Source organism: Lathyrus oleraceus, chromosome 4 (genome assembly GCF_024323335.1).
Source record: "Lathyrus oleraceus cultivar Zhongwan6 chromosome 4, CAAS_Psat_ZW6_1.0, whole genome shotgun sequence".
NCBI lineage: Eukaryota > Viridiplantae > Streptophyta > Magnoliopsida > Fabales > Fabaceae > Lathyrus > Lathyrus oleraceus.
The window spans coordinates 97,756,238-97,770,017 of record NC_066582.1 but is presented as its reverse complement, the minus strand read 5'-3'; the positions used below and the strand labels follow the sequence as shown (position 1 = coordinate 97,770,017).

At 32.8% G+C, this 13,780-nt stretch overlaps 1 protein-coding gene across 1 annotated transcript; it reads left to right on the top strand.

Moving 5' to 3' along the window:
- The first annotated feature begins 5,382 nt into the window (after positions 1-5,382).
- On the top strand, positions 5,383-6,368 carry LOC127136177 (uncharacterized). Its single transcript, XM_051062770.1, has 3 exons — positions 5,383-5,705; positions 5,798-5,924; positions 6,141-6,368. Exons 1-3 carry the CDS (start codon positions 5,383-5,385, stop codon positions 6,366-6,368), a joined length of 678 nt encoding a protein of 225 aa, XP_050918727.1.
- The last annotated feature ends 7,412 nt before the right edge of the window (positions 6,369-13,780 follow it).

Genomic DNA, 13,780 nt, shown 5'->3' with positions numbered 1-13,780 from the left:
GTTTCAAATGGGAGGCATTTGTAACATTGCAAAGGGTTCATTCCTACAAAATGTATACTTTCTTCCACATTTACCTTCAAGCAATTTAAATTACCAAGTCTTTTTATCTGCTTCGCCATTTACGGTTTTATCTTGCCATTTGCTCATCTATTTTAACTGCACCTTTTACAAGCATTTTTTACCTATCATTTTCTTAATCCAAACATTTCAACAAGACATCACATATACTTAACACTTAATCTAGGATTTTATAGTCGATCCTGCAAGTAAACCTCAATAGGAGGCTAGAGATTGTTCGCGCGAAAACCATGTGCGAACAACTCCATATTTCATTGAGTTTTCATTATTGGAGTTTGGTTTGAATTTTGTTGGGATTTTTGTTATGTTTCATTAAAAGGTAGAAGAAGATGAACATGGGGTCCATAATACTGCTACTGTTTTGGTTGTCTTGTTCTTTTAAAAAAGGTTTCACGAGTTTTTGCTTACATATATTTTTAGTGTCCGTTAGACGACAACTAATTGGACCTGGTGGAATGGCTGAGACCTTGGTCTCCCAACCATTAGGTCCTAAGTTCAACACCAAGTGTGCCAATTTCCTCATGTTTTCATGATTTTCTATATTTTTCTATTTATACAATATATCATATAATATATATTCATGATTGTATATATTTAGCAGCAATAGGACCATGGGGGAATGGTTGAAGCTTCATGCCTCCCGCCCCCATATCCTGGGTTCAGTCCCTTGCTGCCATTTTTTCCATTTTTTTCATTTCTTTTTCACCCTTAATTTTTATTTTCTTTCCCATTTGTTTTAGTCATCCTAATGAGTTTCTTTATGATTTTTTTTTATGCCTACTTCTTATTTGTGAAATTATTTTTACAATTGATTTTTCCCCACTTATTTTGGCCCGATTATGGCCATTGTAAAAGTGCCCCATGAACGTTTTAAAAAATGTGATACTTGTTGGATTTTTGTTTGGTTTCTTTGAATCCTTTCATGGTTAAACATCGAATTTTGATCTATGGATTCGACACTTCCCATGTTGTTATTCCACTGATCATTTTATCGATATATTTATGGAATTTTGTCGCGTTTTGTCTCGTCGCATACAACATTTCCATTATCGCCAATATGCGCAAACTGGATTTGAGCATATTACCTAGGATTTGCTTACACCTCTCAATTTCATTTTTCTTTGCACGTTCTTGCGTTAAATGATTTTGATTCGCATCCTCACATCCCGATTTTAATCTGTGCACACTTCAATTTTATTTCTTTCGATTTAATTTTTGAATGTTTTGTAAATATACTTTGTGTGTTGCTATTTTCTTCACTTGGCTTACTTTTGGGTCTTCTTACAATGAGGTCATTCTCTTTCACTTACACTCATTTATTATTGTTTGTTGATTGGACTCTATTTAATTGTTTCGTTATCTTGTATCCCCAATCGAAAAAATGTTCCCACATTCCCATGACGTGTAATAATTTTCATCCCTTTATTTCTTTGTTTGATTGCTTGTTTAGTTAGTACTAACACAGGAATAAAATCAACCATTTCTCAATAAAGGTCAAAATAAAGACTCGATCCAACATCGAGTATTTTCTCAATAATCAAATCAATTCATTTCAAACCCAGTCCATTTCTTTCTATTCCATCTTCTTGCAAACCATTTAATTTGAACTCTTTCTCAATCGATCATCAAACTCTGATCTTTGGCTTGTACTTCACCGGTGGTGGACACATAGAAGCTATGGATGGATGTGTTAGTTATTGAACCTTTTTCTTCAACACCTTCTCGCCTCCAATATCCAAAGTACTGAAATATGTCTTCAACTATTCACATTCTGCTTCTAAATCCAATTGTGTACCACTTTTTTCATGACTGACCTCATGCTCTTCAATGTGAAATTTCTTCCAAAATACATGAATTGGTTCTAAAGGAACATGATTGCCTTGTATTTGGAAACTGGCAAGTTGACACGCACACGATAACCCATGTGTTTTTATAATGAAGCAACCACATGTATATTGGCTTGCACCAATAAATTTTACCATTTCTAGTTCCTTTCCAATGTGTTGTATACAATGTCTCAAAACAAAACGATGCATGTTGGCCTAGAATGAAGTGTTACACCGATGCTCAATCTTTACAATATATTTTTGAAACAAGACTATTGAACCTAACTTCAACTTCAACATGGTGTTCACAACATCCCAACTCCGACATAAATCTCTTCGGCTTGTAGTCAACATGTTTTTTAGTCTCCAATCAGCAAACTCCGCCGTAAAAACTATAAATAGAAATATATGTTAAATCACATTTAGTAATGTAATAACATCAAAACGATGTCCATGTATATGTTCGTTGTTGTGTTTCCTAAATGAGTGACTCTTTTAGTCCAAGAAAAATAAAAAAATTCTTTATAAGGTATCAACCATGTTCGATTCACATACTTAACAAATAAAGGAATATCAACACAAACAGTCTCAAAGTGCTCCAAGTGCTCGACAAACTCAGTTTCTATATTAGCATACATGATGTTATTCCATAGATCCATGACGTGTTCTTGTATTTTTGATTTAACATACTCTTTACATTTCATACTAACGTTTTTTGAAATATGGAACAAACACAACAGATGAGTTGAATTTGGGAACACAACTTCCATGACATTCATCAATGCAAGTTACTAGTCTGTCACCATAACCTTCGGTAGAAAATTCTCGTAAGAGAACAACTCTTTAAGCTTCTCTAGTGCCCATTTGAAGTTCTCCTCCCTTCCATGCTCCAATTAGGAAAAGCCAACCGAAAACATCAACTTTGTTGACGTAACACCAACAATCTCAAGCAGTGGTTGCTGGTACCTATATGATCACGATGCACATAATAAAAAATCTTCTAAATCAAAATCTTCATTTTTTAATTATTGGAGGCCATTACCTATTTGTCTTGTATGTACAATCAAAAATCAACACCAAATGAAACATATTCAACAACTTCACTAAATTAGGATGTGTCCAAAAGATATCAACAACGACATTTAAGTATTCCCTATTTCTAGTCCAACACATGTATTTCTCTCTACGAATAAGATTCAACAACATTTGCATTTTCGCCAATCGACCTATCTTGATCGTATTATAGGTAGCTCTAGCTTTATACACCTAAGTAACACTGGTGAGGTTTTCTGGGTCTCTGTCTTTCAAAGTAGCAACTATGTAATTTGGATCCAAATTTTACTTCGTCATGTCATTCACAAGTTGCCTTTCATGATCTTTTAGACTGCTCAATATGTCACGGACTTCTAAATCCTTAGATAGTTTATGATCATGAAACTCGCACCTAAACATCACCTTTCAACCGCTACCACTTGGAAAGATCTCAGTCTAAAAGGACATTTAAAATTCATACTATAAATGCCTTATGAGAAATTATTGCTTTCAGATGCATTATTCCTTTTGTAGTTTCCTCCTCTCTCACAATCCATAATCAATTTATCTTTCCTCTCTCGCTTTCCATTTGCAGTATCATAATGAAAAGTGACAACAATAATACCATGTTGTTTATCAATAGTTTGTGTCCATGTTAATACTTCAGATCGAGAGTGAAATATATGTCATTTACAACATATAAAGAGTAAACTATCAATATCTTAGATACGGGAAAAGCTTTAAATTAAACTTGTTAAATATAAAACATATAGTGTGAGTGGTGAAGAACTGCGTAAAATCTGTATAGGAATTTGTAGAAGATTCTGGCAGTTCTAGACCACACAAGTAAAACATTATTCTGCACTATAAAAAATAGTGAGTATAGGCAAAATTTCTCGTATACCGGAAATTTTCAAATTTCCAAAAGTTTTAGTTGTTATTCGAAAATTTTGAAAATTGTCGGTACGTTTTTATGTTATTTCCAGAAAAATACCAGAATTTTAAATTTCCGATGTTTCTTCATCGGAAATTTTCAAAAAAAAAAAAGTAAAAATGCTTATTTTTTAGAAAATGTGAAAAGAATTGTATCGAGAATTTCCTTTCAACTATCGGAAGTTTAGTTTTTTACAAATTAGTATAAGTGAATTTTTTTTAAGAAATATAAATTTTGATTGGTATATAATAGCAGAGACAATTTCGTCAATATGAAAATATAAGAATGTAAGGTATAAAATAGGGGGTGGCAAGTTAAATATTCATAGAAGTGTCATTCAATAAGAAACAAAAACCTGACTATTTGTACTACTAGGCCCAATTGCGCTGAAAATAGAAATATATAATGGTTTTTTTAATGCCTTAATGCACCTTATTGTTACTTATGCATCATGCGAAAATAGTAAAATACCCCTTAGGTTTCGAAGATGCATTTTCAGACGCACCATGCACAAACATTATGGCGCACCAAATGAGTGCCACCCTAGATGAATACTAAAAAAAATTGTAAATGCATCTCCGGGTGTTGTTGACAAATATAATGATAGTTGATCAGCTCAATGGACATTCCGGAGATGCATCTTTATAAGTTTGTGGCGGGATTTTGAAATTTGTTGTCACCTTTGCACGTCAAATATTTTTGAAGATGCATCTCTGAAATGATTTGATAAAACACTGAGTTGCATGATCATACAACCATACTTGTTTTTCACTCAAAACCCTCACCAAAAACCTTTCCATTCTCAATCAACGTTTTCACTCCAAATCTTTAATTTTGTGTTTTATCACATCAAATGGAGCAAAAGAAGTTTGAATTCCAGGTAAAGATAATTTATTTCAAGCCTCATTTATCATATTAAGCTTGTTTTCTGTCTGAAAAACGTGCGCTTATTCCATAGATACATTTCTGGAACAAGTATGAACTCATTCGGAGATGCATCTTTGGTATTTGTCTGTGTTCATTTTTTCAGCTATGTTCATAATATTAGCACTTATTATTGTTATGTGGTAATTGTTTTCATTACATATGATGCACCCCGATGTTTTTCCCAAACAAGTTATGTCTCCCATTATCAAAGGTGTTGTTGTGAATGCGGTAGATATTGACAACCAATTTAAAAATGAGCAATAGTTTGAATTTCGTGATCACATGCTTTAATAGATTCGTATAGAGGCCTCCAAACCGGGATTTTATGTGGTTATCGAAAGTTCGAATAATGGTTCAGATAGAATATGTGCTTTTGTGAGAATGACGTGCGAAAGAAGCGGGAAATATATACCTTCTCTCTAGAATTTTAAACGAGACGACACTGGTTTAAGAAAATGTGAGTGTCCCTTTAAGATGTATGGTTATATGTTGGCAAACAATAAATGGAGATTTAATGTCATATGCGGTTTACATAACCATGACTTATGTGAAAAGTTAGTCGGCCATCCAATTGTGTGTCGCCTCATGCCGGAAGAAAAGGAATGTGTTGATGACATAACATTGAATTTGGTTCAACCAAAAAATATACTTGTAACTTTGAAACGTAAAAGACCCGAAAATATCTCAAATATCAAGCAAGTGTACAATAGTCAGTATCAAACTAACAAGGCGTTGAGGGGGGGTAGAATTAAAATGCAACAACTCTTGAAAATGTTGGATAATAACAGTTATGTGTCTAGGTATCGAACATGCGAGGATGAAGTTACCGTTAGAGATATATTTTGGACTCATCCTGATTCCATCAAGTTGTTCAACATGTTTCCTAATGTGCTCATACTTGATTCAACGTACAAGACCAACAATTATAAATTTCCATTATTGGAGATGGTTGGTGTTACCTATATTGAGAAGACATATTTTGTCATGTCTGTTATTCTAGAGAGAGAAAAGATGAAAGTGTTACTTGGGCCTTAAAGGTGTGTCAGGCAATGTTGAAGGACCAAGACGAAATGCCTAAAGAGATTATTATCAACCGCAATACTGCCTTGATGAATTCAGTTGAAAAGGTATTTCCTACTTCTTATGCATTAATTTGTAGGTATCACATAAAAAATAATGTGAGAAGTCGGGTTAAACCCGCAGTAGGGACGAAACAGATAAATATCGAAAATGGAAAAATAGTGAAGGTGGGTGCGGTTGTGGAAAAAAATAATGGATGCATGGAATCATATAGTAAATTCTTCCACTAAAGAATTATATGTCAATTTTGTTATGAGTTTCAGGAAAGTGTTGAAAGCACAATTCTTGATCAGGTGAAGGAGAAAATTGTATGTGCTTGGATTGATCAAGTTAAACACCTTAGAAATACAACAACTAACCGAGTTGAGTCTGTCCATGCTACATTGAAGAATTGGTTAGGAAATAGTAAGGAAAATTTGTGTAGAGATTGGGAGTCTGTGAACCAAATTATTCAGAACAAACATGATGAGATAAAAACATCTTTTGGTTAGAGCATCACAATTTTGGAACACGGATTTAAAGACAACAATTTTTATTCTCAGTTGGTCGACAATATATCTCGAGTGAGTTTGAATTATATTTTTTATGAAGCTAAACGATCTGATAATGTAGGCTCCGATAGCGCAAAATATGGATGCACAATTATGAAAAAATATGATATCTCATGTGTTTGTGTTATTGTAAAAAAGTTGAAACTTCGTAGCCCGATAAGAACGGATGAGGTTTGCACTCACTAGAAGAGGCTTAGGTTTGATGATGATGGTGTCATGAAAGACGGTAAGTTGAATATCTCTATCTTGAATGAATGGTAAATGATACAAGAGAGATTTTTTTACGTCGGTGACAACATGAAACTCCACTTCAAAGAACAATTGAGGAAGATTGTTTATCCAGAAACCACCGACTTGAAACCACCCCCTCAACTGGTAAAAACAAAAGGTGCTCTAAAAAAGCTCAAGCCTAGACCGAGTGACACTTGAACGGTGCAACCTACTTCGTATTTTGAACATGTTAATAATGTTTTTTTTGACTCGCCAACTCCAAAATCTCAAAAAAAGTGTTTTCAAAGGAGCTCGCATTAGAAAACCACCTCCTTCACGGCCTCCAAAGATTTCATTCATTGACGAGATGTCGCTTCTTATGCACAAATACATCGAGTGGATCGTCAATGTTAATGGGCGGTAATTGCAGTTATCGAGTTATTTCGACTTTACTCAGTAAAGGAGAAGATAATCATGCATTTGTCTACCATCAACTTATCCAAGAGTTGAGGAATCATAAAGAATCATACGCACAACTATACGGAAAGAAAGAAAACTTTGATGAAGTTTATGAGTCTCTTGTTCCTTGCCTTATTGGACCGACACCAGAGGCAAAATTGATGTGCTTTCTTGAAATTGGTTGTCTTATCGCATGTGCATATGATAAAGTGTGTATTGATCTTACACGATACGATTGTTTAAAAGAAAAAAAAAACCACTATGCTCCGCCCCACCTCAAAATCCAAATTATCATATCATATGTATTAGGTGGCTTTCAAAATCATAACATTTTGTTCAAGTTTACTTGAAACCGGAATGTCCTATACCACTTACATCACCGGAGCGGACAACTTATTCAACAACAAAAGTCGATAATTAGTCGAACCATTTTGTGGAAAGGATGCAAGAGTTCGAGAAATTAAGCAACATTGAAAGAGAATCAAATGCACAAAAGTCAAAGGGGGTACCACCCATAGATTTAGCCGATGACAAATGTTTCAATTCATTTTAATTTCTTGTTTAGCCAGAAAAATAAGTGTATGTAATTGTGTTTTAATATTAATGAAGTGTAATATATATAATTTCTTGATATTTTAATATATTTTTTATTTTTCCCACAATATTTGTTCATTTGTCAAATAAAGTCTTCAATTGGGTTATGTTTTCAAAAGTTTTGTTTTCTACTTGTTCATAAGAGGTTCCAGAGATGTATCTCCGGAACAAGATAATAGGATGCAGAATCGAAGATATATCTCAAGAATCAGCATACTAGATTTTGTGAGGTCCACATTTGTCTACAGCTTCTATAAATTAAGGTGCTCTTGTTTTTAATTTCAGACACGCTGAAAATGTATCAATTGTTACAAATAAACATCATCTGGTATGTCACAAATGTCTCCTTCTCCAACCAAAAAATTATGAAGTCCGAGTATCGTTCACTGTCGATTGACAACGGATGGAAGATTAAGTTCATCAACCTTGAGTTCAAGACGGATGCAGATGTAAGGGTTGTACAGAATATATTTTTCCGTTTCAAAACAAAAGTTTCACTCGAGTTGGATATTGAAGTGTAATGTTGCATTTTATGTTGAAATCATTTATGTAATACTTATTTTATGTTATAAATGTTTATTTTATTTTGTCAAATTACAAGTTTTTAGTTTTTGCCTCTGATATTGTTGTGCATACGTCATAGAAATGCATCTACATACATATTAGGGAAATGCATCTCTGGTACAAAAAAAAATTCAACTAATAGGGCGTCACTCATAACGACCTACGTTGTGTGTGTATTTGGTGTGTCCGGAGATATATCTTCGGAATCTGAAAATCATTTTAATATTTTCGCTGATGCGTAAATTACATATAGGATGCATTAAAAATTCTTTAAAATAAATAAATAAACATGAGAAACAAAAACATTATTGATATGAGTGACAATATTTTCAAAGTCAAGTAAAACCTTAAATGTTGTTATAGAAAGATCACTACTAAAAAGAACCGTTACAACCATATGTAGAAAAAAAAAACATAAAAAGTGTCGATATTGATTCATGATGAGTAGGCAGAGATGCTTGACAACATCACTTTCAAAATATGTTTCAAGGCCTAACCTTCCAACATTCAAAATATGATGAAACCAGACGCATTCATTGCAATAATAATATCTTTAAGTATCATGATTTTCAATAAAATGGATAGTTACCTGACTTGTATAAGCTTGTTATCCATAAGAGAAGCTATCAAATTCCCATCAATATAATTTACTATAACAATAATAATAACTGATTTTTCTTCCATGAGATTGAGAATCTTAGGTGTGGCATTCAATAACATGAACCAAATAACTGATTCTAACATCAAACACTGATTCTAAACCCAATCAATATCATTTATAAATATAAAAATTAAATGAGCAAGTGGCGATAAAAATTCACCAATTGAAGTAGCAATTTTTTTCTTCAAGTTTTCAAGAAACTAACAAACCTAAAGTATGTACTAATGCTCCTTTGACTAATATTTTCTCTCAAATTGAAGTTATACTTTATTTTTAACTATTATTGTGTTTCATATAATGATACATTTCTGTGCAAGAACTTTTGAAAAAATCATTTGAAAGATCTTTGTGTCGACAATAACAAAGGAACTAATGAAGACTCCTATAATTTGAAGCCTAAATACAAAAAATAAATGCTGATTAACTTCAAATGACTCAGCTAAAAAGTTTGCTATAATATTAAAATGCCACAATATACGAGAGAGATAAACGTCATGCCAAAAAAAATCTATATAGGAGTTAACATTGTTGTCGTGTAGGTGTGACTATGAGGGTGGAAATGGAAGCTAATATTGTAGCGATCGAGACGAAAGGGAAAGTTATAGCCATAGGTGGGTCTTGGAAGGGATATGGTATACTAGTGTGAATCAAAGAAAGAGAAGGCATAGGAACCACGAGTAAATTTTGTGTAGTGGTACATTTTAGATGGTTTCAATGTTATATTGAGGGCAAATGTGAGTGATTAAAGTCTCATATTGCATATGAATGAGTGGAATGTTGGATTTATATAAGAGAGAAGACTCATTTACCTAACATTTTAAGGTTTTTGGTTGAGATGCGTGTTAAATTTAATATATATATTGATCCTATATTCCTGATAACAAAAGAACAACAAGATCAATAAAACAAAATGAGGAAATAGAATTAGAGGTTTTACCTCCAGCCATTGTTGCAGTGTTGTGAGTGCACTGCTTTTGATTCTTCCAAGCTCTTGCTCTCCCAATATAGATGGTGTATTTCTTTTGTGATGAGAGAAAGTTTGGGGGACCAAAGACTATTTATAGACTTGATTCTACCATCAAGAATTTAAAGCCATTAAAACTCATTACCACCAAATTAAATGGTCATATCAATTTACATTAAAACCAAAAATAATCATACCCTTTTCAGAACCAAAATCCCAAAACTATGGACCACATTAAATTGGTTTTTTATTATTAATACTTACTATAACAAAAATAAGAAACCGTTACATTCTCTCACTTGGTCCATAGAACTGATTATTGGCATAAATGAGTCATGGAAAACTTACTCAATAAATAAATATGTGAATCATAGAGATAGTCCCTCTTAAAGCGAGTAGTCTCATCTATGTATTAGAACACGTCTATTTTCAAGTATATATCTGTAATGTGGTAACTAACTTGATGAATAAACCAATGTTTACTCTTGGTTCAGATGTAACATATTTTCTCAAACTGATGTGCGCATGAAAATGAGAAAACATCACAATATAAGAGTTTTATTAATAAACTATATGTATACAATCATAAGGAGGACCCAAGTTCCATGTTCTCTACATGGTCCTTAAATTTTATTGGTGGCATGCACTTAGTCAAAGGATCATCGATCATTAGATCAATACTAATGTGATTAATAACTACTATTTTATCTTTAACTCTTTCTCTAATAGCTAAATACTTTATGTCGATGTGATCAGTGGCAGAGCCAGATAAAAAAATTTGGGATGGCCGTTAAAAAGATTATAAATAAAATGTAAATAGTATTTTAAATAAAACATTAAAGTTAAAATAAATACAAAGTTAATTACTAAAAATTTAAATTACATGACTTAAAACTACCTTAAAGTAATGTTTTACGCGTTCCGAGTGACTTGAAATCGTCAATAATTGACTCCGAACTAATGGTTGCACTAATCTCCCTTTTAATATATACTGTCATGTTATCTCCAAGACACCCATCATCCATCTTGTTTCTCAACTTAGTCTTAATAATTTTCATTGCTGAAAAAGACCTCTCAGTTGTGACCGTAGAAACGGAAAGAGTCATGATAAGACGAAGTTGTCTATCATTCAAGAAGTAAGTTTCAGCCTGTCCGGATGCAACCAAACATGAACATAGTTCTTGAATAGTTGATAAATTATTCAAGTTTTATGCTTGACGAGCAACAAATAGAAAATGTTGGAGTTAAAATTGCAAATTATTCTTCTCTTGATCACTAAAATCCATAGGATAATATTTTTCAACTAAAGAAGAAATAGTATCAATGCTAAAAGCTTTATATCCATCCTTAGGAGATAAAGAACAAGAAAGAGTTAACAAATTCATTGCCTGCTCACTGAATCTGCTATTCAACTCTTGTAACTGTTTGTCAATGGTAGTGAAAAAGATTTCAACTTTAAAGTAATGTTGAATTGTGACTTGATTCTCTTCAAGACGGGAGCGTCCAAATCTTGTTGTTGAATGAACATCATTAAGATCAGGAATCTCAATACCATGCTTTTCACAAAAAGATACCACTTTAGTAAACAATATATCTCAACCATTTTCTCTCAAACCTTGAATAAGATGTTTTGTTGAACGAACCAAGTTCATAGCATTAACTACATCTTGATTTTTTTTAAGGCTTGACAAAGCATATCTGTTATTCCCATGATTTCTTTCATCAAGTGCAAAATAAATATAAAATCAAATGCCTTCAAGTAATTGTAACAACTATCTGCACCCCCACGTGTAGCATAACTCCCTCTATCTTTTGCAAATTTTTTTAAAACTAAACAAGTTGCTTCATACATGTTTATCAAGCTAGAAATTGAATCGTAATGTGATCCCCAACGAGTATCTCCAGCTCGTTTCAATGTACCAACTTGATTTGCACCTTTACCAGTTACAATCTCATCAATCTCTAACAAATAAGCAATGTTTTCTAATTGGGCAGCTTGTAACTCATCATGACGTTTTGTAGAAGAACAAACAACATTCACAACAAAGATCAGATTCTCAAAAAATTTATGAACAGGTTTGACTTCTCTTGATGATGTAACTAATGCAAGTTGCAATCGATGAGCAAAACAATGAACATAGTATGCATAAGGACAATCCTTCATAAAGAGGGCTTGTAAACCATTCCATTCTCCTCTCATATTGCTAGCACCATCATACCCTTGGCCACGAATGTTAGAAACATCAAGGTTATGTCGAGAAAGTATATCACATATTGCTTCCTTAAGAGTTAAAGATGTGGTGTCTTTAACATGTGTCACATCAAGAAATCTCTCTTGTATTAAATCAACTTTATCAACAAATCTTAATACAAGATCCATTTGTTCCTTTTTTGACTCATCACGAGCTTCATCAACAACGATACAAAATTTGGAATCACCAATTTCCTCACGAATACTCTTTTTCACCCTACTAGAAAGAATTTGCAAGAGCTCTTTTTGAATTTGATGTGAAGTATACTTGCAATTTTGTGGAGCATTTTCCAACACAACTTTTGCAACTTCATCATTGTAGGATGCTAAAAGTTTTAATAACTCAAGAAAGTTACCTTGATTTCTTGATTTGCTACTTTCGTCGTGACCTAAAAGCACAAGCTTGTAGTGTTAACCAACGAACAGTGTCAATTGAAGTCTTGAGTCGTAACCGATTATTCATTCTTTGACTTGAACTTTGCACTTGAATAACATTTCTAATATGACCATCTTGATTCAACAAGTCTTGGCAAGCTTTCATTGCATTGTTGTGTGGTGAGCAAGGATCCTTCCCTATGTGTTTAAGAAAGGAATAATGGTTTCCATTCCTAACTTTCTTCCAATTTCTAAAACCCATAGAAATAAAGACAAGTGATCCGGGACGTCCACTTAGTTTTTTGCTAAAAAGGTAACATGGTAAGCAATATGCGGCATCTTCAGATGGTGAATATTCTAACCATGATGGAAATATGCTAAACCAAGTATGTTGAAACCTTCTCGGATGATCCTCGTTACCGGACAAAGGATAGTTTTCTAAATGAATTTGATATGGACCCCATTTTAGATAAGCTCTTCGTATTGCATCCACTTGATTTGGTGGATATTGCCAAATCGGAGGACACTTTCCAGGATCGCATTCCAAAGAATTTTCAAAACCATGATGCTCTTCAATTGTTGGATTCTCAAGAACTATTTCAGATTCGGATGTCGGGATTATAATTTCTTCATCTCTCTCTTCTCTTTCAATTTCACATGCTTTCCTTTTGAAAAAAGAATCAATTTTCATATTATTCATCTTTACTCTTCCTATAATATCCTATCAGATCCAAAAATCAATTTAGAGAACATAAAAATTAAAAGAGAAAAAAGTTAATAAACTTAATTAATCAACTTTAATCCGTTTTCAAATACCGGTAACTTCACTATTAGAAATTAGCAGCAACAATGATTAAATAAACCTTATTACAGTGTATAACTATATTTGTAAATTACAGTATTATGAATTGGCTTAATAAATCTCATATAGATTATTTTAACAAATCAAGAAAGAAGAACCCTGAAAATCTCAAAAACACAAATCAAGCAATCACTTTAATTTGTTACTTTTTATAAAAGAAGAATGAATAAAGTTTTTTACCTGTTAGATGTCGATCACTTTAATCTGTTCCAATTTCGGTGCCGGTAGCAAACCCATATGAGAAAGAAAGGAAAGGTATGAGCTTTTTACCTTATTTGTATTTTAACCTAACTTTGAATGAAAAATAAAAAATAAAAATTAATTTTAATTTAAAATAAGGATGTTTTAGTAATTTAATATATATGAATTAAAAAAAATAAAAAGTTGAGGGGTGGCCGTGGCCTTCCCACGT